This window comes from Chlamydotis macqueenii, chromosome 3 (assembly GCF_036417535.1).
Source record: "Chlamydotis macqueenii isolate bChlMac1 chromosome 3, bChlMac1.mat, whole genome shotgun sequence".
In the NCBI taxonomy this organism is placed as follows: domain Eukaryota; kingdom Metazoa; phylum Chordata; class Aves; order Otidiformes; family Otididae; genus Chlamydotis; species Chlamydotis macqueenii.
The window spans coordinates 106,863,627-106,891,216 of NC_141558.1; the positions used below are offsets into that span (position 1 = coordinate 106,863,627).

At 42.9% G+C, this 27,590-nt stretch overlaps 1 protein-coding gene across 1 annotated transcript in view; it reads left to right on the forward strand.

The window, feature by feature from the left end:
• The first annotated feature begins 20,580 nt into the window (after window positions 1–20,580).
• UST (uronyl 2-sulfotransferase) overlaps window positions 20,581–27,590 on the forward strand; it is a 165,870-nt gene continuing 158,860 nt past the window's right edge. The window contains exon 1 of the mRNA XM_086745714.1: window positions 20,581–21,184. Within this exon, the coding sequence (XP_086601840.1) occupies window positions 20,911–21,184 (274 nt within the window). The 5' untranslated portion in view covers window positions 20,581–20,910. The remainder of the gene's footprint in view (window positions 21,185–27,590) is intronic.

The following is a 27,590-nucleotide window of genomic DNA, read 5'->3' on the forward strand; positions in this document are numbered from 1 at the left end:
CATAGATTTCATAGAGTAGAACTCAAGCTATGCATGTTACTTCATTTGCACATCTAATGCATTGTTTCTCTAATACTTACAGTTGTGTGCTGGATATAATAGAGTTTGATGAACCATATTAACAATTTAACAGCATATGTATGATACCATACAGTACAGAAAACTGAACAAGGAAGAGATTTAATCCGTGATCTTTATCACGTGGTGTACCTGTGCACCTGAGTCTAAATTTAGAGAATGAAACACTTACTGTTATATTTTCAGATTGATGTTTGCAAGTACCCACCTTTACCTTTCTGCATTGTAAATTCTTCACCAGTTCTACATTGTAAATGCTGCATGAATTCCCTTGGGGTTCCCACGTGATCCAGCTTTTGGTGGAGTCTAGTCCTCTCTTCCCCTTACCCAAGTAAATGCTTTGTATACTCTGTGAAAGAAGACATGCAGAAACAGACTCCCAGCTCAGGGGAAACCACCCATTTCAATCCCTGAAGAAGATAATCCCCCCCCCCCCCCCCCCCAGTACTGCTTTATTTAGATAAGGAGATATTATGGAGCAATATTGCAATGCAAATCCAGATCACCATGTCCAATATCTGAAAATGAACCTACTCGGATATGTTGTTGTTTAAACATGCCCTGGTAAACAGACAAAAAATCTGCAGACCATATCTCATTTGGATCAGTTGAGGTGAATGCCACTGAGGTTGCAGCGTTTTGTATGCTGTGTAGGAGTAAAGCCAGATTCAAAGCCAGGTTCAGAAAACCTTCAGTAAAATCAACAGAGATTTTGATTGTTGCATTTGTTTTTCCTCCCAGTGGAAAAGCAGATGAGAATTCAGGATAGCTAGCAGCATGCTAGCTTTAAGGAAAATAATGCAGGAAGGCCCATGGAGTAGGATGACAAATAGAGTTGCTGTGAGTACTGCCTGTTGACCTGGTTTATGTTTAGATCCTTTTCTGAAAAGAATCTTTCTGTTTTGTTGTGGCTGAGTGTTTCTCTAATCTCCATTTAAAACATGAGACAGACCTTGAAAAGATATAAAAATCAATGACGCATGCAAATAAAAAGCTGACATACAGGTTTATCACACTTTTGTAACTAGCAATTTTTTTTCATTAGAAAGGAGATGCCATAGTCAAATATACAATACATACATACTAAATGCATACTGTACATATACATTCCTACATGTGCTTAAGTTTGGATAATTTTCTATTGGTGACCTAGGCAACTTGTCTAAGCTCCACCTCCCATGCATCCCTTACTGCTTCTTCGTATGGCTTTACATTTTCTTCATCACTGAAGCTCACAGTATACACTAAAACATCTGTTGCCAAGAGAAATAATGTTCCTGGTGGTGTTCTTAGCAATGAAAATGTTTTGTTTTTTTTTTATTAAGGCTCAAGTGCTAATGCAAGCTCATTTACAGTTACTTTTGGCATTGTAAGAAATAAGGCTGAGCATTCTGCTCAGAAATGTGACAACTTAGGTTAAGTAAACAAAAAACTATTTTGCATTCTTTTTATTAAACCTTCTATGTAGGAAGGAGGTAGCCTGCAGAGAAAGTGTTGGAAAATTATTTCAAAGGCAAGTTATAGATTACTGAGGAGAGACCCAGTAAGATCTGTCCCAAAGCCAAAAGATTTTGAAGGAAAAAGATTAACCAGTTGGAAGAAAACGACAGATGATTTTGTCAGCTTGAATCAAGCAGAAGAGCGAAACCCAATTTCCTGGGAATTTATGAAAGGGGATATTTCAAAAAAAGAAATAAAGTAAGGATGCTGCATCCAGCTGGTCAAAATCACAGTCTTTAGCAGGTGGATATTGCCAGCCTCTTTCAGTGGTGATGCCAAGTCTCATCCACTAAAGCACTGCAGATGCAAGAAATAGTTGGGCAGGAGGCATCCAGAAAAATCTCTGAGTTGGAAAGGACAAGAGAGAGAGTTCAAAAGTCCTGGTCCCAACCTCTTCAGGTTCTGGATGCCCTCTGGAGAAAACTGCATGCGGTGCTGCCACTCTGCTGTGGGATGAAGCCTGGCAGCCAGGGAAGAGGCCACGAAAGTTCCAGCCATCTAAAGCTTTTCTACGCTAAAAAGTAAAGTTCTAAGTACAGGTCCTGTGGCTGCATTACCGGGTCTTCAGCTGCTGGTCTTGACTGCTTGCACTGTTACTGGCGGTTTAAAACTCCAGGTGGAAACTTTTCTTTTAGCTTCTGCACTCTCTCCTTAATCTCCCATTTGGTCCTCTCTTGTATCAATGTTTTTTTTTTTTTTTTTTTTTCACGTAAAACCTGAACATTTACCTAGTATTCTACATTTGGAATTCTGGGTTAATAACAACGAGGTGTTTATGCTTGCACTCATCTGTTACTGTGAAGACTGTCATCTGTTACTGTGGGGTTTGGCTTGATGGTTTTTTTTTTTTCTGCTGTTTTCATGGGCAAAGTCTGCTTCCTGTCTCCTGTGCATACCACCATAACTTGGGAAGGAGGGGCCCAGCTCAGCTGTGGTGAAACAATGGGTTAGGGGCTATTTTGACTGATATTGATTGTATTGGAATCCATGGACCAGCTGATTCACATGAGAGTACTGACTACATAGTAATAAGCCTTAAAAAAAAAAATAGCCTTCCATTTTGGGATAGGTGAATCAATTTTCAGCTCCTAACTCTAGATTTTTTTTTTTTTCCTAGATGGCCTTGAAAAGTTGTTGAAGTCATCACAAATATTCAGCAAAGATCTATGAACATATTATTGTGAGATTTATTTCTGTTCAGAAATACCAAGTAAAATCAGTTTGATTGTACAATCAGGATGATTCGGTGCTCTAAGTGGAACATAATCAAATTCTTGTCTTTAGGTATATTTTCTATATTAGCTAACTTTCTACTAAAATGATCAGCAGTCAAAGAGTTAACAATGTTCACATTTAGTCTGTCATCTTCAGATTTCAGAGTTAGTATGGTATAGGGATGGACAGTTCAGACCAATTGAAAATTATTCTTTTGCTTGTCTTTGTTCTCTTGAAGATAAGACTGCATCAGTTCTGTTTGATTCATGTCTTCAAGGACTTCTTCACAGCCATGACTCTGAGGAACATAATTCTATTTTAAATGGAATGTGAGTCTTTAGAGCACCAGCTTGATAACAAATCTAATAACGACATAAAATCTTGTGTGAAGGCAGCACAAGACACTTCAGAAGCACAAAAATTCAATTGAACATGCCCTTCTCCCTTCCACCTTCTTGCTTTCTCCCTGTCCTACCTAAGTTTGGATCGGTATGTGTTTACACAGCACGCAGTAAGCTAACACCAGCTACAATCTCTTGACTCCTCCTGCCTGTTTATTTCCATCTCTGTCAACTATTTATTGCTGTTTCATATATTCTTATATCCTGAGGGGTATGGCTTTTGTTTATATCTTAACAGAATTAAGTAGCAGGATGTGTCTGCACAAGCCTTACAGGCATGCTCCCGCTTGGTCTGTTCAGGTATGAATAAAAGCTGCTTCTGAGGGACTTGAAAACTCAAGTTTTGTAAGCAAAGATCTGTGTTTCTGGTGGGACAGAAAGTCTTTTACATTACATAACAAGACAAAATGTGTCACCTTGGGACAATTCACTCAGCTGAGCAGTTTATTTCCCTGCAGTAATAAATGTATTTTGTATCTTTCTACTCTTTATGTGATTCACAATTCTCTATCTTTACCTCTAACAAGGCATGGATACAACCTAATCATTTGGCAGGAGGTTTGCCAGTTTAAAATCTGTTTGCCTATACCTAAATCTACCACCAAACAATTTCTCATTTGTAATTACATTTACAAAAGGATGTAGCTGTCTTAACACTGCAACACTTGATTTACAGGCAAGCACAGCCCTCTCACACAAGGGGTAGGGGATGACTGATGAGTCTTCCTCTCGCCTCAAACAATTTAAAGTCGGATCTGTCACTTTTCTGCAAAGCTCCCTCTTTTGGAGGCTGCTGGTCTTTGCTCCTGGGCCCAAGGATCTTCAAGTCTTTTGCAAAGTGGAGCACCTTTAAAGAGGGCCAGCGTGAGACTGCCTGCTTCTGCCCAGTAGGTCCCTGGGTAGGACACTCACCTATGGGTGAGAGGGAGATGAGCCTCATGTCCCATTTTCTATGTGCACTGAATGGCCTGATAGAAATCATTAGTGGGGACAAAAAAAAAAAAAACAACACTCTTTGCATGTCTATCTGGCACCTGAGAGCTCTGAGGAAGTTATCGTCTCTGTATTGTCTGTATATGGGCCTGTTGTGAAAGGACGAGGGGTAATGGTTTTAAAATACAGGGAGGTAGATTGAGACTGGACATAAGGAAGAATTTTTTACAATGAGGGTGGTGGAACACTGGAACAGGTTGCCCAGAGAGGTGGTGGATGCCCCATCCCTGGAAACATTCAAGGCCAGGCTGGGCGGGGCTCTGAGCAACCTGATCTGGTTGGAGATAGATAATTAAGCTCCTAAATAACTCAGATGTTGCAGAAAGTAATCCCCCCTCTCATTTCCTAATTAACTAATTAACTTCCTTAGAAAAGAACAGCTTAGTTAAAGAACAGCTGAAGCTAAAGTTTTGCATAGTCTGTCATTTGTTATAGGGACTAAGAAAGATTCCCTAAGAAGTCAGAACAATTATTAATACCCCTGTATCTGTAAGAGAAAAGAACTTAGAGTTCTTTTGTTATGTTTCAGGGAAAATGCCAATTGGAAGATTCTTGATTGGTGTCCAACTTTCAAAGATAATTTTCTTAATTAGGACTCTTGCTTCATCATTTTGCCATTCCCATTGCCTGTGAAAATGAGAAGTTTGGGTCCCAGAGAGCAAGCTTAAACGACAAAAGGCAGAACTGCCCGCCCTGGTGAGAGATCACCAAACCATAGCACTGCCCCTGCTTCTCAGCACTACCTATAAATAGGATACGTACAGAAAGGGTATTGAACAACTGAAGAGTCATGGGCAGCAAGAGCAGTGAGCAGAGAGGTTGAGGAAATACGTGGACAGTGACAAAAGTCATGGGAATTTGGTTTGTTTAGCTTGGAGAAAAGGTGACTTAGAAAAATGGCAAGAATGATCCTCAGAAATGCTAGACAGCACTAGGAAAAAAAAAAGGAATAAAACTGTTCTTTGTGACCTCTGCAAATAGGACAAAAAATAAGGATCTCAAATTGCATCAAGTGAGATGTCCTAACTGGGCAGAATAGTGAAGGAGTGGAGCCTGCTGAGGTGGTAGGCTCTTTGTTGTCTGAGGTTTTAAGAACATCTCTTTAGATGTTTCAGTACAAACACCTGACAGGGCGGTCTAGGCACAGCCACTTCTGCCTTGGGAGAGGTGGATGTGCTAAATGACCTACCAAGGTCCTCTGTGGACCTACTTTCATTGTTCTACTACTCTTAAAACAAAACACAGCACTCCTTAGCTACTATATATGTAGAAAAAACAAACAAACAAACAACCCTTTTTTGTTTTCTAATGCTGTTCTTTCCTGGGTCACTCCCCACCTGGAGTACTGTGTCCAGTTCTGGAGCCCCCAACATAAGAAGGACATGGACCAGTTGGAGAAGGTCCAGAGGAGGGCCACGAAGATGATAAAAGGGCTGGAGCACCTCTCTTATGAGGACAGGCTGAGAGAGTTGGTGCTGTTCAGCCTGCAGAAGAGGAGGCTCCGGGGAGACCTGATAGCGGTCTTCCAGTACCTCAAGGGGGCCTACAAGAAAGATGGGGACAGGCTGTTTAGTAGGGCCTGTTGCGATAGGACGAGGGGTAATGGTTTTAAAATAGAGGGGGGTAGATTTAGATTAGAAATTAGGAAAAAATTTTTTACAATGTGAGTTATAGAACACTGGAACAGGTTGCCCAGAAAGGTGGTGGAGGCCCCATCCCTGGAAACGTTCAAGGCCAGGCTGGATGAGGCTCTGAGCAACCTGATCTAGTCAGGGATGTCCCTGCTCCTTGCAGGGGGGTTGGACTAGATGACCTTTGAAGGTCCCTTCCAACCCTAACCATTCTATAATTCTATGATTCTATGAAAAGACAGAGGAATCCTCCTGCTGTAAGGCTTCTGATAAATGGTTTCGCCAAACGTTGTCTGAATGCATCATTTCTACCCCTTCCCATCCTCAGCTTAGTCCTAGAAAATTGCTTTACACTTGAGCGGAAAAAAAAATATCTTGACGCTCAATCCTCACCACAGTAACTTGGAAAGAGTGGTGTTTTACATGAGCAAAAACATGCCTTACTTTTTGGAAAATGTTCTCCATGTTTCTGATCTTGGCCGCAGAGTTAAAAAGTGAATGACATAGCTGGACGTGTTGCATACTTGTTTTTTTTTCACTGAACACAATGGCAGAAACCACAACTACAGCACAGCCTTTCTCTGCTACGTCCTATGAATTCCATAATTGGCTGGGGTTGTTCACGGAGTCAGTCTACGCCATCTTTAAGCTCATTCAAGGGGAGGAAAATCTATAATTAAAGCCTCTTGTGTTTCATGTCAAAGCATATATGAGAAAAATTTTTAAAGTAATGAGATGGATATCTATTCAGCAAAATGTGTACACGTGTTTTTTTTTTTTTAATCTATTGAGTTCTTGATACCTGAACACATTCAAGAGTGGGCCTTGCTGAATCACAGCTGTGATGCTGTTAGACTTTGCTGGTTTGTAACTATGGAGCTGAGAAGTGTTGTGTCCCCTGACAAAACCTGAATATGTGAAAATGCACAGTACGGAGAATAGCAGCTTTTTTTTTTTTCTTCCAATCTATTTATATACCTCTAATCTACTCTCTCTTCTCTTTCTAGTCCTGCTATGCTTATTGCAGGCTGCTTGGTCATTTACTTTTGAAGATTTTTCTACTAAAAAGTGGTGACTTTCAATTCATCATGCAGCACATCATCTCCTCTACCCTGCTGTCCCTGCTTAATTTTGGTGTCTTTGATTGTCCTCTTTGATTCTATGATTCCTTCTCATTCCAGATCGTCTTAGATTAAGATCAAAGCTTTTAAATGTCCTCTCTATCTATCTTAGTCCATATCACAGCCAAAGCTTGCTTCTGTCCCTTGAAATGCCATCTTGGGATTAAGGAAATGGCCATCTGAAACCTTGACTGAGCAGCCTGCCTGTTCTGTAAGCAAGAACCTAGGTTTTGTAAATATTTAAAGGAACAATTAGTGTTCCTATATCACTTCTAAACCCCACAGGAAAGGCCCTGTGTCAAAGCTAAGTATTATAGTTTAATCTGCGTTCCTGTCTAAAGTACAAGTTTTGCTTAGCACCTGTTATTTTATTCATTTTTCCTGTGTTCAGAAACCGTTCACATGATAGGTGTACCTGTGACATCAAAACACCAGAGGAGTTGTACTCCTGTAAGCTGATACATTTTTTCATCAGCTAGATTATATTCAACTAACTATGCATTATCTGAAAGGGAGAAATGGTAAACTAAAAGGGGATAAACAAGCTACCTTTTTTTTTTTTGTAGCATAGAGGGAATTAAAATGCAGTGTGTAAAGTTTGTATGTCTGTCATGTATAAAGCTGCTCTGCTTCCAAAACACTAACTCTGCAACTTGAGTTAGAAAAATCCATCCAGTCACTCAGCTACATCAGTATTACACAAAGAAGAGACGACATAAATCACTAGTGTCTTTTTCTCTTATCTTTTTTTTGCTTCTATTATTAATAAAAGTAAGAAGCAATAAAAACTTGTTATGCAAGGTAGGTTATTCAGTAAGCTGGTTATAATTCATATGGAGACAGAATATTGATTTTTATGGAAAGGCTGAAAAGAGACTAAAAGATATGAAGAACCCTTTTGTCAGATAAGTTTCTTGGACTAACTACTTCAACAACATTCAGAAACAAAGAGTGCACTTCTAAGAAGAGAAATAATCCTGAAAACTAGACTGCAAGACCATAACACTTTTATCTAAGTAATGAAATTTCTCTACTGGATTAAAAAAAAAGAAAAAATTATAGCAGGCACAATGATCCATTGGAAGAAAATTGTAGATGCAAGTTTCAGTTTAGCGTCTTTTTTTCCATGAAAAATCAATGACCTATGGTGTATAGTAAATTAGTTCATTATGTAAGATGTCAAACCCTGTACACTATGTAAGATTTGATTTCACAAATCATTTCTGCCTATGAGAAGTTTTGCAATAGTATGTACTAGTCATTAAAATGTCAGCATGGAAGACTGCTGCAGATTCTACGACTGTAATAACAGAATGTAATAATTACATGCTTGGAAAGTCCACATAATAACAAATATAAAGTTCAAATTATTTTAAAGAGTGGTTTCAACTTAAAATTTAAAAAAAAAACCAGCACTAAGGTGCAGCAAGGTGGTCTCCATATGTGGCCCTTTTAAAAATCGGCACATACTCCACAGCTGCCTTTGCAGCGCATTTACCACCCTGCCAGCCACAAGACCCTCGCTTGGGGGCTGGGTCAGATTGCCTGTGGCTGGCTTTTGCAAAAACTGCACATATTCTGAACATGGTGCACTTGAAATTTCTTAAAACACTCCCCTATTCTCAGTTATTTGCATTCTTCATTTCCCACTCAGCCAAATCCCAACAGGACTTGACAGTTCCAATGACAGCAGCTTCTTCTCGCTTTCTAGAGCATAACATAAAGAAAACACAGCAGAATTCCCACAGGCTTTACCTTACCTCTTGGTGTAGCGCTTGCTTTCAATATAAGATCCAGTCCCTGACAAGTCTAGTACTACTATTTTTAAGTGCAAAAGGAACCTGTTGCATCACATCGTAGTCACAGCTCAAAACCGCTTTGTGGTGGCGGTTTAGGTTCATTTTATAGGCAGTTTACCTTCTTTGAAAGGTAAAGTGACATTATGTGTTTTTCACATTTGCCAAAATGGAGACTGTTGGAAAATAGTGGCAATGGAAAACTTTTTTTAAGCTCTAAATTTGGAAATTTCCCTACTGTAATGTTTTTTGCATTCTTTTCCTGTTCAGTGTCTCCTTCCTATAGTTTGCTTTCATTCAACTAGAACTGTACCTGCTTGCAAGAATACAGCTTGTCCCATTTTGTTGTTACAGATATGTTCTGCACACTTCCAGATTTGTGATATTTTTTGCATCTTAACTTTCTGAAAAACTTTTATTGGAAGCATTGCTGTCCCTGAAGCAACTTCTTCAACAACTTCTGCTAGTTGGAGGCATTGCCGAAGCAGGTATGTGATTATTGCTTTTGGAGACGATGTTACAAAGCATGCTCAAAGTGCAAACATCTGGCAACCTCTCTGAAGCAAAGAGTTGTACACAGTATCCCATCAGCATCCCATCTCAGCTTCTCCCTGCAGACATCCCCAAAGCATTAACGTGTTGTTGGGGGGTTGGACTTGATGACCTTTAAAGGTCCCTTCCAACTCAAACTGTTCTCTGATTCTATACTCATTTAGTGAAGAACAGCTAGAGTTTAAATTAGGAGACAGTGGACAAACTTTGGGAGTTCTCACCTTGCTATCATCAGCTACTCCTTGCCTCTCTGCAAGTTAGCATGCAGTGCTGAAAGAGGGAGAAGATTTCTACTCACAGTAGAAATCACGCTATGAGTAATTTCCCTTGAAAAACATAAGACAATGATGTAAATGTTATAAAATGTTTCACAGTCTTTCTGCCAAACTTCTTTGGGATCTTCCAGCCCTGCTTTAATTTACAAAAGTCTGGAGCTATGCATAAAAACAGCACGTGGGGTGCTCATGTGCCTTCACCGGTCCCCATTTAATAAGTCCCACCATTAAGCAATGTTATCCAGTCTTCAGAAATTATATTGATTTGTTTGCTTCTTGGAGTTTTCCCAGCCATAAAACTTCAGTAAAATGACTACCATCACCTCCTCCTAGTTTTGGTTACTTAACTATAGGTTTGCTTTAGCAAACCTATTCCATCTATTGGATGAGAAATACCTTTAAAGCAGAGCCAGAGGATGAGAAATAGAGGCATCCTGGGGGTTGCAGCTAGTGTGGTGGAATTATTTGGATTTTTGTGTTGCCAGCTTTCATTTATCAAACAAAACCCAGTGGAAGGAGCATCTGTCTGGTTGAGATACAGGAAATATGTGGCACTGTCTTCAGGAGAGCTGTGGCTCTGCCCCAATAGCAAATGGTCACCCTGAGGAAAGGGAAAGACTTAGGAAAGCAGCCTATGAGGTTTGTAAGCCAGGATTCACCTTTGTATAGAGTTGTAGGAAGGGGATATCCTTTCAAATATTTGCAAATAAAGCAAAGACCTGGAGGCTCATACTATGTGGGCATTTGGTTGCTCATTTTTGCAGAGACTGGAAAGGAATTCCCACAAGAAGATTAATTAATTATGTGTGCCACCCAAGATTTTGGCTTTCTCTGTATCATCAGGAGACAGGTGTAGCTGTTAGGACAGGAAGGCATGTTGCTTCCTTAGGCAACCAGAGTCCCGACTTTCAGTATGCAGGGCAATAAAACCAGGCTTCAGAAGGTAAAAGATAGAGGAGCGAGGTGGGAGACTATAAGCTGGAAATAGTCCAAGAAGGACCTCTAAGGAGCGTGGAGACCACCAGACCAAGTCTCTTATTTAATGGACTCCTGCTGTAGGTGGCACTCTAAACTCATGCACTGAATCCTCAGTTTTCCTGGGTTTAGACATATAAAAAGTGATATATAAATAATAAAACTTACAGCTTGCTGTTTCAGCACTATGGCAAACAACTGGGCTTGTAGTTCTTGTGCATCCAAACCATGCAGAAAATGGATTTAAACTTCCATGTCCACAAGCCCAGAGAAGTTGAAATGTCTCAGCTACAAGACTTGCAGTTACCAGAACCTCAGCTGCCTATTAATATTAGAAATCTAGACTGACAATTAATAGGTAATTTACTCATCTTATATTCCCTTAAGAATTCGAAGAACAGAAGTGAAAAGCCTTTTTTTAAAAAAAAAAAAGAAAATAGAATGAGTTGCAAAAAGGATATAGGAGAGAATGTATCCTCTGTAATAAGAGGTGAATGTTTGTCATTAATTTAACGAAGGGGCCCCAGAAGCCTCTTGCAGCCCCCCATTAATCTAACAGTTAGTCCACTGTATACCTCTACAATACACAGTCACTTGTCCTTGTGGGGGACCAGGTCTGCGGCAAGTCTCATGGCTAAAAATGAAGACATTTCCACATTTCTGAAGCTTAGATTTAAAGCATCCATAATTTTTTTAAAAAAACAAGCAAAGAAAGAAAACCCCTAAACCCACCAAACTTTTGAGGTCTCTGTTTTTTTTTAAATGATGTCTCTTCACTACAGCAAACTTTCTCCTTTGGTTTTGGCTGAGGGCTCGGTCTAATAATTATTTATTTCCATCTAATATTTATATTTCTGGTTAAAAGGAGAAGAATTTTCAAAACATCGGTGTTCAGTTTTGCATCCACTTCCCCTGGCTTGAACAAACATACTACATTTGGGAAGACAGAGATATTTTGGCCACTTATGTGAGCAATACATGCAGTAATGAAGAGTGGGAAAGTTTTAGCTTTCCATCTTGAGAAGAGTTAGAGGGACAAGGCTGTCATTTGGAAGAGGAACTTGAATAAGGATAAAAGGTGCAGTTTATCCTCTTATTGCTGTGATCCATAACTGATGGTGTAACACTCAAGCAAATAGTAATTAAAGTAATTGTTAAAATATCCTCTTGGAGTGAAACTCAGCTCTTGCAGAGACCAATGAGCTAATCAAATCTCTGAATTCAGTGGGAGAATCACACTTTTGACCCTGTATCATAATTTCTTCCACAGCACTTGCATTTCATACACTTGCGGCCCAGTGCTGTAGTTTTTTCCTGACCTCAGATCAGACACAGATGGTCCCTGAGGAACATTATGAGGAATAATCTTCATCATGCTGTGCTTGGCATAAAGCACCTAGGCTGAGGTCCAGAAGAAGGGAGATGCAGCTGGTGCAATGTGCAGATTTTGGAGCAATAGCCTTGTCCTGCCACCCTTTTCTTGTTATCTATCCAAAAGCAAAGAGGGATTTACACACCATATGACCTCTGTGTGTATTTGGGGCTTTCTGCTATGCAGTTTGGGGTGAGATTTCCTACCAAGATGCACATCTGTCAATTCCCATCCTTCAGCCAACATAAGATTCTACAAATATAAGGAGTCTGTAACTCATCTAAGGGTGTAAGCAGGGATTGTCACACACAGTCTTTGCAACAGTCTTCTGTCCATAGCTAATTGTGGTTGTGAAATAAAAAGGCAAGGCTAAGGAGAAGGCAATATGACCTTTATTTTACAGTAAATTAACAAACACTTTTCATGAAGTTACAAACCTACAGCCTTTTTGCTTCATGCTGTTTGAAAATGAAAAGGCAAGAACGCTTTAAGCAGATCTTCAAAAGACACGGTGTACTCTTTTCTTAAATGCAAATGGCATATGGTTGAGCTTGCTTGCGTTAATTTGAGACAAAAAGAGAGGGAGGAAAAATGTGACATCTTTTGCAAGAGCCTCCCATAAGGGCAGTAGGAGCTGCTTTTACAAGGTGTGATGTTAAAGTCTGGCTTAGCTCAACCAGCTGTGCGCACGCAGTCCCACTGAAACAGCTAAGGCTGCAGCAGCAAGAGAAGAGAAAGTAAAATATAGTGGAGACAAAATAATATCAGCAGCAACAACAGAGTCAATTTTTATTTCATCAAGCAACAGAAACCAGGCCAGTTGATCATAATTGTTGCTCCGGCTTTTAAACTCGAGTGTCTCAATCAGGAGATTACTCCATTGAAGGCCCAGTATAACGAGAATATATCCTTTATTTTTCCACGAGAATTGGAAATAGTATGATCTAAGACTGATAACCCCAGCATCTGGGAGTGCTTAAAGCAATTCATAGTTTTGCTCCAGTCACGTGGCCCTGGACAAAGACTGCAGAAAAATCAAATTGGTCCAGAGGAAGCCCTGATGTTGGGTAAAACTCAATAAATTGAGCAAGGAGCCTTTGATTTATTTGCCTTAATTAATTATAAATGAATGACATTCTTTCTCCTCTTACAAATGCTTGGCTGCTATTTATGTGTAAACATTCATGGGTATGTTAATTGCATTGCATCTTTTTACATTCATTTTATAGATTTTTATTGCTCCACTTTAGAAGTCCTAAACAAAGGATTTATATAGTCTACTTTTTCAACAGGCATTTTCATCGGCATTATGTTTCAGATGTATTTTGTATATGTTTAAAAGAAATGCTTACTGCATTCCAGAAATACTGTTGCCAAAGAATCTAATTTAAAAGTGGGGGGGGGGGAAATAGCTTGCAATATGCAGATCTATTGCTGCTTTGCATATTTCACATTTTAACAGCAACATGAAACTGCAAGAGTAACAAGAATGAATTATTTACTGAATTAAAAAATTAAAAGAAAGGTTCCGTATTTCCCACAGTTATTCTGCAAGCTGGCAATGAATAAAACTCCTAATCTGACTGTATAGTATCAAAATGAAACTTTACACACAATTTAAAAACTTGCAGGTTTATATGTGCATATGTCAAGGCTAGGAAGCCAAAGTTACATATGTAACTGTCTGGGAAATGAGTCAAAACTAAGTTAGAAAAATAACTCTCTGGGCTGTTGCAATAAGCTGCCTGAACTAGCGTAAATCAGCGTTTTACACCTCTAGCTACCTCGTATGCGTGTGAGTGCATACTTGTATACAGGGCAGTGTCTTCACCTTTGGTGCATCACTCTTCCAGTCCTCCATATGAGAGGAAAATTATCAGGTATTGTTCTAGCACTTTACATATTAGTCTGTCGGCTTGAGGTTTTTAAATTTTGACCCTCAGTTTCCATTCACAGCGATGTATCACCACTCTACAGTTAAAAGTTTGCTGATAAAAGTGAGGGCCTAGAACACCAAGTCACCTATACAGCAAATAGTTCTGAAGGACATTGCCTCTACTGCAGCTCAGGAGTAAAGTTTGTACCATCTGAACTGTGGTGTACTGTTGCTTTGGGGCTGGAAGCAGGAGGGCACCGGTAGCTGAAGGAAGAGCAAAGGCAGTGTCATGCAGCACATGCACCATGGGGCCACCACTCGTGGGGGGGGGCGGTGGAGATGAAGTGACCCGATTTACAACTTTACAGTAAACTTTCTCTCGTAGGTCAGTCTCTTTTCTGTACACTGCTTTTTCCAAAATTTGACCTAATATATGTAATGACACCCCTGTGTCAGATCAGACAAAAGCAGCCAGTGCATAACTGTTTTTGCTTAATACTGCTTTACCATGTGAGGGATCCACGCTAAAGAGCTGACATTTGCTGGCTTTTTGATAAGTGAACAAACAGTTTTTCTGAAAATACTTTTATTACATGTAATCTGTCTAAGAATAATTCAGCAAAGTAACTTTCAGCTTGTGAATTGTTTCATATCTAGCATCAGAGATGAGCTGAAAAAACAGGGCCAAATTTACTGAGGGATTTAGGCCCCTCGCTGTTCAGACAGCTGCTTTTGGAAAATTCCACCTAGAGCCTGAGGCTGCTAAGGATTAAATGCACCACATCAAGTGCTGTTTTCCCCAGCACACTAGGAAGGAAGGAGTTTTCTCCTTCTCCCTTATAAGTACCGATCACCTCTCCACCTTACATGTCACACTAGGTGTAGGATCTTTGGTGTGCCACTTCTTTCTAGTCCCTCATATGAATCTGACTCCCAGTTCTTTTTTAAATTTATTTTCACTGGCTTTTTGTCTTCCTTCTTCCTCACTTTCCTTCCCTCGCCCCCCAAAAAACCCTAAAACCAAAACCCAGACAAGTTGGAGAATCTTCTCCCACTGGCTGGAGCCCTTGCCTGTGGAGGAGAGACTTTGGTTATAGGCCAGCCGTATTTGATAAGACAGCAGCGCCAGCATTAGCAGAATACTAGGAGTTGGAATAGGAATTTTACGAGTGCTTTCAGAGATGTGGATTGGGGTTTCTCATAGGCTAGACTAGATGGCTTTGGCTGACGAAGCCTGTTTCATCCTCCTGTGACTTGCCCAGCTATAGCACCAATGCACCCCTTGGTGCGTCAGCTTACTTCTCCCCAAAGTTTTTCCCTACGCTATGGCATGCGGTGCAGTACGGGGAGCTGTAAAATGGCTCTGGGATTGGCGAAGGTACTGCAAAGCCAGGATGGCTCTCTGCCCCGCGCTAACCCAGCCCTGCTGCTCCCTGCTAGGACAATGGCATCAGTCTGTGTGGGGTTGCAGGCATGCACCAGCTATTTTGGAGGTAGCTGCGTGTTTCTAATATGTTTTTGCATTTCCTGGATTTAGGCATAAGTGCCTAACTATCTACTTTAATTAGTCCCTAATTAGCGCCAGTACTGTATTTTCCCCATGTGACTGTCTCCATCTTTACATGTCTAAATCTGTCCAGTACATCATACGGTGTTACTCTGTTAACTCTCTAAACAAGTGTAGCTTTTATGGGTCTGCTGTGTGAAAACTCAGGTTTACACATTGCAGCTTCTCCCTTTCTATTAGTAGTTTCTGCAGACAAATGCAGGAATTAGACTGCTATTTGAAAATCAATACCAAGAGGACACAAAGTCAAAGGGAACTCATTTAGGGGGTGCTGAGTGGATACTTAGGAGAGGAAAAGATTGATCGGGACCATATATTATACAACATCCTCTTGTACCTCCAGCTTCAGTTGCCTCTTCTGAATGATAAGTGTGCTGATTAAAAAGGAAACTGTCCTGATTGAATTCCCTTGCTACCCATTTTCTGAGAAAATTAAGCAAACAAATAAAAAGAGTGGTATCAGGAGTTAGGATAGCCCTGTGAGTAGCACTTTGGCGGAGACAGCCAGCAATGCCGTGGGATTAATATAAATACCTTTTGATAAATCCTATTACTCTCCAAGTGATGGCAGTAGAACATGCTCATGTAATTTCAAACACCATTTCAATTAGAAATTACAAATACCTCTTCTGAAGTGAACCTGCTCCATCAGGGTGTCAGTAAGTTGTATTCATCTGACACACAAGCTCATTTCCCTGTCTTCAGATATTTACTGTCATATTTTTCCCAGAGATATATTCCTGAACCTTCCAGAAAGGACAGAAATTAATACAACCAGCCAGCGCAGGGCTGCAATTCCGGTTCAGTCAAGGCAGACGAACCTTGCAAGAATTCTATATGCATGAAACTACAGCGTATGGTGCAGCCTTATTTGATCTCCATCAAATTATCAACTGTTGCTGAATAAAGCGAAATAAAGCCTGTGCGGTTGCCATCAATCGCTCTGTTATGCTCTCAACCCTTTCTGAATCAGAGAGAGTGCTGGAGGAATCTAAAGCTGCCATCTTTCATGGGTGCTTCTCCGATGACATTACATTGTGTTACTCTGTTATACCAGTAAACCTTTACTCAGTGAAGACTTGTATCTAATTTTCCTCTGCCCTTACTGTCTCATGAAAACTAGGCCCCAGGCTATAACTTATCCCTTTCTAGTTGCTTAGACCTTTGCAAACTGCCTGTTCTGAAATATTCCCAGCTGGAGAATTTTGCTTCATGAGAATTTATTTAGAGAATTTATTTAGAAAATTTCAACAAACAGTGTTCAGATGTTTCTAAGAATAAGGGAAAGATGTTTTGCCTATGTTAGAAACAAAATTCTACCACTGCAAAACCAGGAAATCATAGTGCATCTGTTTTTTGGAGCGCTGGCATTTGTTTTTAAGGCGTGTGTGTGTTTTGCTATTCCCATGTGCCCGAATGAGTTTCTCTGCCAAGTACTGCCCGACGCATAACCTCCACACACTCTTTATCTCACTCATTGAACTTGTTTCTGAACCCATCCATTGGGAGTTATGAACCAGCCCAGGAATCTCTAGCCCAGCACCAATATGGATCCACTTTGAAATTTTTGGCAGCTCTGTTCTCCGCTCCTTTGATCGTGCGGAGCATCCTCTTCCAGCCCTGGGGAAGCACCTTGGTGCTCACAAAGTCCTTCTCGCTGCAAGCACTGCAGTCAGGAGCAGGGTTCAGTCTGAGCAAAAGCTGGACCTAGACTGGATGAGGTCAGGGAAGGAAACAGATTTGGACAAAGACCTTGGAGCTGAGACTACATCTAGGTCAGGAGGAAAAAGAAGAGTGAGAGAAGGACAAGGCAAGCAGAGGATGAGAACTGCTGCAGTGAATACCACTCTGAAAATGATTGATTCTGTGTCTGCTAGCACCAGAGTACTCCTATACAATGTCAGGCAGATTACTTGAACTACAGGTGGCCACCGAGTGCTCTTCTTATGCTTGGTGTTCGGTTTGAGAGCCTGGGGTCTGATTTGCAGAAGTAGTTAGCATTCACAGCTGCATCTGAAGTCAAAGGGAGCTATGCTTCCAACATACAAAGTGCTGCGTAAAGCTAACTATTTCACCAAGGCAGACCCCAGTCACCTCAAGGCTGGCAACCAAAATTAATAGACACATTTAACCTTCATCTCTCTGTGTGTCATTTCCCAATCAGTAAAATGGTGGCATTAGCTGCATCTCATGGAAGTAATTCACAAGCATCCATCGTATGCCCAGGTACTGTAACAATGAATGCTGTAGGAAAGCCTGCTATGACGTTAATAATTCCGTATTACAAGCAGGATTTAAATAGCTTTAAACAAAGCCTGAGGACATATGCCGAACAAAGAGATTAAAAATAAACTGAAAAGCTGCACGTACAGTGAACAGTGTCTGCCCCACGCACTGTACAAGGCAGCGGTCCTCTGAGCAAAACAATACCATCATGCAATTAAAGGCTGAATTGTAAGTCATACCCTCTACAAGTCAAAACAAGTTTGTCTGAAAAAATGTTACCTTTGGATCGCCCTAAAGTGTCAACGCTTGGCTTTTCAACTGTCATGTGCCTTTAATGTGGGGTTTGTGTTTTGGATTCTTGGGTTTTTTTTTTGTGTGTGTGAATGGGAACGTAATAAGGATGGATGTATCTTTTAATTGCTTTATGCTGTGCATGCAAAATCATGCTGCTTTCACTAAAGTAGATGAGTAACAGGGGAATTAAAAATAGGAAAACAGTTGCACTGTATCAAGCTATAACACAAAATAGTATTTACTTTCCTGCTTATTGCCCTAGTTTGATTTAGGCATTCTAACTCACAGCGTAATGTAGGTGTGAAAGTAACTAATTTTACAGCTAATTTATACATTTAAGTACATGTTCCAGCAACAAAGATTTCTACTTCTTCTTCCTCATGAGATAATTTTTTCCCTCTTAGTGATTAGAAATACGGCAAGAACTCTCAACAGTACAGTCTTCCCACTTACATTTTACTCCATTGATTGGTCTGTTTTTCCATCTTTTCTTTTTTTTTTTTTTTAAATAAATCTCTCCCTAGAGATCAAAGACATTCTTTGCAACCAGAAAAATAAAGATTTATTGATTCACCTTACAGGTGTTGTCTGTCTTCTCGTCAAAGCATCCATTTTTCTCAAACATTCAGTGTAAGTACTTACCCGTTTCTCATCTGCGACGGCAACTGGCGCTATTAAACAAATCTGCAGTGTGGTCATTCAAACAAGCCAGCAGGTACGGAAGCGTTCAAAAGAATATAAAACAGTGCGAAACATCCACGGAAGCAGTGCAAGACAAAACATCCAGCAGCACACGTTAAGTAAGCCTCCAATACTTCCCAAGTGTTTCAAAGCAACATTCATGAGAATTAAGAAGTGTTAGTTTAATCACGCAATTAGAGTTATGACTTTGCATGGTGAAAGGTGTTGGATATTTCTATTTAAAGTTAACTGGGCTCCTAAAGATTTACCTTTTGCTGTCTCTTTTTTTGGGTTGGGTTTTTTTTTGGTGCTTAAACACTAGCCCAAAGTGGACTTATTTTTTGTGCCATATTACTTTTCTCTTTTTCAAAAATGAGGTGTCGTTCCTAACTTTGTCTTTGCTACAGGTTTCATCTAAGATTGTGAAGGATCTGTGCAGTGATGTCGCAGAACTGTGTAACTAAAACCAGGAGATTCCTCTCCAAACTAGACTAGCTAAGAAGGTCTGCTCTTTCAGCCAGGGTGGGGATATTTTTTATCAAGGAATGCAATGGGATTAGTTATTTGTTGTCAGATTCTGGCTTTGTGCTCTTGTCCACACCAGCAAGATTAATTTCCCTGTTTCAGCAGATGCCCTTTGCTGTCGGAGGCCAGCAACAAAACGAAGCCAGTAGTGTAGGTAAGATTCAGGCACTTACCCCAAGCCTTTCAGCGTGAGTGGCAAAAACATCTGAATGCAGTCCCCTGAGACAAATTTCCAGCTGCAAGTGCGCAAAGATTATGAGTCAGGCCCCCTAAATCAGGATGCATTTTTTAAGCCCAAAAAGGAAGAGGATGATTTCTTTTTAATTTCTGACCTGGCGAGTTGCACTTGGGTCGTGATTTCATGCTTTTCTCCCAAACCACAGTGGATAGCACTTGCTGTTGCTTAGAAATGAAAACGAAGAGTTTCATGTGATCCCATGAGCAGGATCTTAGGGAAGCACCCCTCCCTCCTCCCCCACTTCCAGCCAGGTCCATAAAACGAAAACGGTGAACGGGCAATACCACCCCAAACCCTCCTCCCTCCATTGCTGCGCTGGCAACACAGCCACGTGGGGGAACGAAACGTATTTCTACTTCAGACAATGCCCAAGGACAAGAACAGCTCCAATAAGCCAGCAGGACATATTGGGGACATATGTTGTATAAAGAGGATGAAGCTATTAAACAGCTCAGCGCTGAGCGAACACCAGTCACCCTATGCACGGTGGGAAGCAGTTCTCTAGGAGAAATAAGCATAATTGAGTAATTAGAGGCTGTATCATAAGCCATATGTGCAAGGGGGTCAAATTAAGGTTGCACGAGCAATCTTAATTTGGTAATTTCCGTACTTGTCTAAAACCTTGTCCCCAGTAGACAACAGCCCCACTTTAATCATGCCAGCAAAGCCACAAGCAGGAGAATGATCCCTCTCTTCCCCCACCAACGATGCTACTCGTCTAAATCGCCCTAATATTGAACCTTCTTCCCGCTGCCATCATCACTGTGAGGAAAGATACGGCAGCCCTAACGCAGCACGGGTGGGCCCTGGTACCCGCCGGCTGGGACGAGGCCCCTCGCCCGGGCCCCGGCGGGGTGTCCCGCGGCCCGTCCCAGCGGGAGAGGGGCGGGCAGGGGGCCCCGGGCACGACCGCTGCTCCCCGCCGGGCCGGCTGCGAGGGCAGAGAGAAACCCTGTCACAACCCTTATCCCGCGAGGTACCGGCCCCGCAACCCGAGGGGCAGCCGACGGCGGCGGGGGCGGGCCGGGGCAGGTGGGTGAGGCGGGCCGGGACCCGCCGCCAGCCGGGTCGGTGAGGCGGCGGCGCCCGGCGGCGCCCGCAGGGGTCGCTCGCGCGGAGGCAACGGGCGCGTCGCGGGGACCGGGGGCCGGGGGCCGGGGCCGGGGCCGGGGCCGGGGCGGGCCGGGCCGGGGCGTGCGGGCGGCGGGGCCGGGGCCGGGCGGCGCGCACGAGTCGGCCGCGAGTTGCAGGCGGTCGGTGGCGGAGTAGCGCTGGCTGTAACCCGACACCGGAGCGAGAGGCCGAGCGGAGAGAGGGAGCGAGAGCGGCGACGGAGGAGGAGGAGAGGAGCCCCGGGGAGCGGGATGGTGACCACCTCCTTCCCCTCCCCTTAGCGGCGCTCCGCAGCAGCCGCCGCCGCAGCGCCGGGGACTCTCGCCTGCCTGCGGGGCCGGAGGCGGCCGGCGATGGGGACGGGACGGGTCCCCTGAGCTCCCGGGAACTTTCACCGCCGCGGGCAGCCGGAGCCGGGCAGGCGGATGGAGGATGCGCTTTTCCCGGCGGGCTGCGTGACCCGGCGGCGGCGAAGGGGAGGATGAAGAAGAAGCAGCAGCACGGCGGCGGGGACTGCCCGGCGGCCCGGCCCCCCGCGGCGGCAGCAGCAGCGGCGGCGGCGGCGGGAGGGGGCCCGGGCCCGGGCCAGGGCGGGGGCTGGAAGAGGCGGCGGCCCCTCTCGCTGCTGCCTTTCCTCTCGCTACGCGACTACGGCTTCTGCATGGCCGCTCTGCTGCTCTTCTGCCTGGGCTCCCTCTTCTACCAGCTCAACGGGGGGCCCCCGCACTTTCTGCTGGACCTGCGGCACTATCTGGGTAAGGGCGGCCGGCGGCGGCGACTTGTTGCGGCTCCTCCTCGCCCCCCGTGGCGGCTGGGCTGGGGCCTCCCTCCAGCGCCGGGGTTGCGGGGGGGGGGGGCGGCTTCCCGGGCGGCAGGAGCGGGGCCTGAGGGGTGGGGGGGCGGCGGGAGGCCGGGGCTGCCCGGGAGGGGTGGGAAGGGTCTGATACTGAGGTTGGGAAGGGCCGACGGCGCCGTGGGAGCGGGGCGGGGAGGGGGGAGTGCGCCCTCTCAGAAGTTGATTTTGGCGAAAGGTGGAGCCCCCCCGCCCCGAGACCCTTCCTCAGACCCGAGAGAGATCGGTGTCCGGAGACGGGTCTTTGTCTGACACCTCTCGCCGGCAGGTCGGGTCTGAGGCGGCAGCGGAGGGGAGGGGCGGGCGGCCCCCGGGTCCCGCCGCGGGGGAGCTGGGGGGCGGTGGCCCTGTCAGCGCCTCCCCGCCCCTCTCCGGTGGGCGCGGGGGCTCGGCCATGCCCGGGGGAGGGGTGCGGGATTACCGATGGCTCGTGGCAGAGGATGCTGCTGTTAAAAAAAAAAAAAAAAACAAACAACAAACCAACCGAAAAACCAATCACAAAACCCCCAAAACCAGCCACCCCCCCAAAAAAAAAAAAAAACCCCAACACGTACACTTTTTGAACCACTTTATGAACCGAGCATCCATCCATCTGCGGCTGCTTTCCTTCTGGAGAGAGAAGTGCGCTGGTAGGGCGAGAGCAGCAGCAGTCAAAGACTTCAGCTGGCTCCGGTGCCCTGCCACGCAGCCCGCATCACCCCGACGGAGCAGGTAGCAGGTCTTGCGCTGTGGCCTGTGGTCCTCATCCTGGTCATGACCACAAGTTTGCACGTGGTTTTTCGTGGTGCCCAGTTTCCACATCGCTGCATGTCGCTTCCCTGCTTAACAGAGAAGTTGTGAGGAACGGAGCTTATCGTGAGGTGATGTAAGTACCTCAGGCTGGCGGGGCTAGTTCAAATAAGGAACAAAAACGAAAGGTTTCTCTGTGTGGGAGGATTACTACAGAATAACTTGTGGTGTGAGTTTTTAAAACACTTGCTACTCTGTGCTTAGTTGTCTGTTGGGGTAAGCCTTTGGTGGTACATGCTGCAAGTGGGCAATCTGTAAGAGACAGTGTTGGGTTGCAAACAAAAATATAGTGCTTATAATTAAAAAAAAAAGCTGAAAATCCATATGTGGATTTATGAACATTTTGGGAATACAACTCTGGGTGTGTTGCTTTTCTTTAAGGGAAAACTATCCTGTGTCTTCAGTTAACTGATGAGAGGGTATGGAGAGGACACAGCCAGGCTCTTGCGGGAGGTGCGCGGCAGTAGGACAGGAGGCAACAGACACAAACTGCAACAGGGGAAATTCCAGTGAGATACTAGAAAAAAAAAAAACCCTTTAAACGTTAGGGTGGCCAAACATTGGAACTATCCAGGGAGGCTGGGATGTCCTTGCAAATATTCAGAACTCAGCTAGACAAGGCCCAGAAGTTGCTTCTGGTTCATATGAGTCTCTACTGTAACTGGAGGAAAAAAAAAATCAGTGAAAATTCAAGTGAAAACAGAAGAAGAAACACGTTGAATATCACTTATTCATCAAGGATGAGCGTTACTTGGCTTGTGTGGGAATAGACTGCGAGAAACGCAGGGTTACGCAGCTTCTCACTTTGTGGCCTTTTGACTGCTTTTGAGAGATCTGGGAAATAAAACTGGGATCTACTACCCTAACCGCTCTAGCCAGTAGTTGTGTCTCTGCTGGAAAATCTTCTGAGGCCTGCAGATAAAAGGCTTGGAAACCACTGCGTCTTGGTGGATGGGTTGTGGTGATTTTTGTGAGGTGCTCGGCAAGTGCAGAAAAGCCCATACTGTGTGTGCCTGAACGTGATGAGCCTCTGGGGAAGGAGTGTACTCTTCTTTGAAAATGGTTTTGGGGTTTTTTTTTTTTTTAAGTGCTGGATTCCCTCAGGAGACGGTAGACGGATCTATTAGTATCTATCTTGTACTGAACTTCTGCACTTGTTATGTCAATTAGTATAGGAATTTCCTCTCTGTGCCTGGGTCACCTGGGCTGTTGAGGAGACAAGGACTCGTCTGACGTCCTGCAGCAGGCCAGTGGCTGAGAGGGAAGCGGAGTCCTTGTGACTGGGGGCCTAGTACCCACTAAACAAGCAGTGCCGCTGCCTCTGCAGAGAAGTGGAACATCCTTTGTCTGCATGCTAAGTTGCCTGTTTGCGTGCAACTTTCTAAAGTTATTTTACACTTCCTCGGTGTACAGTTTTGCTTCGGTTGTCAAAGTTGATCCATGTGGATGACATTGCTGAAGATTTTTGTTTGTTTGTTTGTTTTCTACTGAGTGTGGGTTTTGCAAGAATGGTGCATGGTCCTTGAGGTATCCAACTGGGAAGATTTCCAAACTATGAACATTTTTTTTTGTAACCAGTAGTCTTATTGTCTTCCAGGGAACTAATAGAACTGTTCAAAGGAATAGGTATTGGACATCCAGTCCTGCTAACTACCAAAGCCCTGCGTATGTACATGTGTGTTTTATACAACAGTTGGACGAGGCAAGTCTCATAACGTTAAAAAAATTAAAGCTTTTTTTTTTTTTCCCTGAAGCCACAGATCCAGTGTACAAGCAAATCTTTCCTTCCAGTCCTTCCCTGCCAACCCATAATTTATGGTGTTAAAATGTAAATCCCCAAACAGAAAGAAGCAGTTAGTTTGGAAACCATGTTTGCAATGTGTGAATTTTGCAGCCGCCTTTAGTGCATTTAAATCTAGAAGAAGCAAGGACTAGACCAAAGGGAAAACTGATTTCTCTGTTTAACTACTTTGTGGCCTCTGCAGCCTGGGGAGGGGTAATCTTGCCTAGCTTTGGGTTTTTTATTTGCATTGCCATTTCAGTGTGCTGCTCGTGGCTAGTGGTGTTACTCTGGAGAGAATGCTTGGATGTTTTTTACCTCAGAACCTGAAAGGATGTTCCTAAGTAACAACACAAAACTTCAATAGCGATCAGGATAGAAATCACACCTGCATCAGGCAGGTGTGTGCATAAGAGAAAACTTAGGCAGTGTGAAACCACTGGGGTTGAGAAACTTTTATTTTGTTCTTAGGCCTGCATCATACACTGTGGAGGAGGAGGCGGAATTAGTTTGTTTTCAAAGGAATTAAATGTGAAGATTTGCTAGTTCTGTGAACTTTCCTTTGGTGGTGATGGCAATGACTGTATTTTCAGAATATTCAGACTATTAGTAATTTTTTTTTCTCCTGGACCAACTTCTCTGGTGTCTTGGACCAGCTTCTCTGGTGTCCTGTCCATATGCATCTCCCTTTTTCTTTGATTGTCATGCTGACTGGGGAGAATCTGTTGGAAAAACATTTTGGCAGTTTGTAGTGGGAGAAGGTATGTGTATTCAGTATTTCCACTTTGCATCACCTTCTCCTCTTGTAAAACTCTAACAGAGTCATGTGGAGCACATGAGAGTAAATTAGTAGATACGAGGCTGGAGGACTTCAAGCTCATAATAGTTCAGAGGACAGAAAGGTCTGTGGAAAGCTAATGATTTCTGCTGTCCATTCTGGCTATGGTTCACAGGAACATGGCTCAAGTTTCACACTGTAGTCATCTGGTCAGGATAGATCTAGAGCTCTGTTTTTCAGCATGTAATCCACGGGGACATGGACATTAGGGGTTGTTTCTAAAGAATCTGTGAAGATACTTAAAAGCACAGCTGTTCCCAGTAGGCTTAAATTTGCTGTATGGGGTTGCGTACCAGTCCAGGACCATCTATGAGCTCCAAAAACCCAGGAAGTTTAAAAATTGCCAGGCTTTCCAGTAATAAACTGGAGTATTGGGACTTGCACAACATCTATGAGGTCTTCCTTGTTGATTCTGCCAAGGTAATCCTGGCTCACTAATCAAAAACCAGCTCCAGCAGTGGGAGGAAGTGAGAAGAGTCTTCCCTTAGATGAGTAAGTCTAAAATCCTAAATCTTGGACAACCCTGTGGCTTTTGGGGAACACGCTAGGGACTCAATTCCCCTGCAACTGTGCTGGTTTTGGATTGCTTTATTTTTCCCTGCGTTGGCCTGTGATATATACATGCTTCAAAATACAGAAATGAGTATTTCCAAGGGCTGGCAGCAATCCTCTAATGGCCAATAAAAAAAAAATGAACTTTTGATCTTCAGTATTTGCAGTGCAAACTTGTTGTTCATGTCAACTAACGCATTTCCCCTGTTGAACTCCCCAGGAGCCTGCCAGCAAGTAAGCTGGTTTGACTGCATGTGGAAGTTGCCAATGCTGTGGCTTCCTATGCAAGACGAAGGACTTAACTGGCCAGTTGTGTTCTTCAAACAATCTCTAAATTGTTCCCTACTCTCACTCTTCATGTCACTGGAAGCTCTCAGGTATTTTGGCCAGATGTGCTCAGTAGGCTTAAAGTTGTCACAACAACAGTTAGGTTTGTTTTAGACACATGGGGGAATATAACCATAATTTTGTCAAATAGAAGCAGCAGAAAAAAAATGAGTAACTGGGGAAGTTGTAACAAAAATCTGCAAAATATTTAAAACTAAACATGAAGTGAAATTTAAAAAAAAAATTGAAATAATATAAATTGGCTTTATATCAGAAGGGGTTTAGGATGTGGGTTTTTTTTTTGTCTGGGTTTTTTTTTTGTTTTTGTTTGTTTGTTTTTCCCCCTGAAGTGTCTGGCTTTTTTCTATTAACATGTTAAGAGAGGGACAACAAAGAAACTGACTATCCAAAACGAAGAGTAAAAGTGACTGACAGTGTTTTGTATACCAATTTTATTCCTAAGCTGTTGGGTGGAAACAGCAGTTGGGTTTTGTTTTTTTTTTTTATTGGAGTGGTTTGGATTTTTTATTCTGGTAATACTGCATTTATATCTAAAATGATGGAAAGCGCAGGGCAAGCTTTTCTAAACAATAAAAGCATCTAGATGCATCTAGCATCTGGCACATGGATCATGAATCCTTTACAGTTTTGAAGGCCCTTCAGGTGTGTGAGTAGGAGACACACACTGAAGGAAAGACACTTAGGTCTATGGATGAGGCTTACTGTGTGATGACACAATACCTGGTTTTGAAATGAACAGGCTTTTAACAAGGCCCTGGCTATGTTCTTAGTGATTTTTTTTTTTCCTTTTTCAAGAACATGCACGGTTCTCAAAAGAGCTCTTCTGTACTTTAAAGCATTTTGATTTTTCACTGTCTTTTCAGTGGATTGTTTAATTCTATTGCACTTGGAATTTGTTACATTTTAAAATCCATTACCATTGTAAGGAACTGAAAAGTCAGCTTAGAAGCTGCTTCCAAAAACCTTGAAGAGAGATGTTCTGAATCAAAAATGACAGTCTGTAGCTGTATCTTTCTTAATTAACTTTTCTCTCCTCTTTGAACTTCCTCATTTTGCTATTGTGAATATGGTATGTATTACCTTTTAGATAAAATATGTTTGGACTTCCACTTACATTGCTAAGCTCTTAAGTGAGCTTTTTTGGAAGACAAAAGATGCGCCTCATCTCCAAGAAGCTTTTATTAAAAGGCTGCATGAGTTGCTCATCACTCACAGCTTGTCCAACTGGAAGATTAACAAAACTCTACCTAACACATGGTGCTGTCAAGGAATACTCTACGGTGAACCAGCATGTGCCTCATTTTATGACCCACTCGAGCCTTTCCCTTTCAAAAAGATGAAGTAGTCGCTGGACTACGTTATCCTGGCCGGCCATAAAACACTGTGTACAGTGAAGTCATAGCAAGAAATGTTTAAGACTGTGTGAGTGTGTTGTGATTATATTCTAAACATATTTGGAAAATTGGACAGTATTTATTCAGAGATGTGTTTTCTGCCTTCAGAATTAAATCTGGGAATCAGGTATTGTATATATGCAGCTGTGTACATTTCTCTGTTTCATATTGTCAACTTTATCTGTTGATAAAGGCTTTAAAGGATTAATTCAGTTCCTGATGAGAAGGAATATTACTACAGCTCTTTCAAAAATGTATTTGGTTTTGGTTTACTTTCGGATTGTATGACAGTGGGATGTATTTAACCTGTGAGAGGTTAAATGGGATTCTCCATCTGGGCTTGGGGAGATGAGAGAGGCTTCAGTTCCCTGCCCTGATAGACTTCATGTGACTTTGAACAAGTTGTGTGTTAATTCTGCCTACATTTAATGCCCTTCTGTCAAAAGGACATTTTGGAGATAAATGTGTAACAGAATATGATATTCTCAGATATTACAGTGATCGTAGCCATAGACATATTAAAGGAAAAAGATACTTGTGATAAATCCTGTTGTCATGGAGGGATTTTGGCCATGTCAAAGGGATAAGGCAGACATGGAGTGTCAGA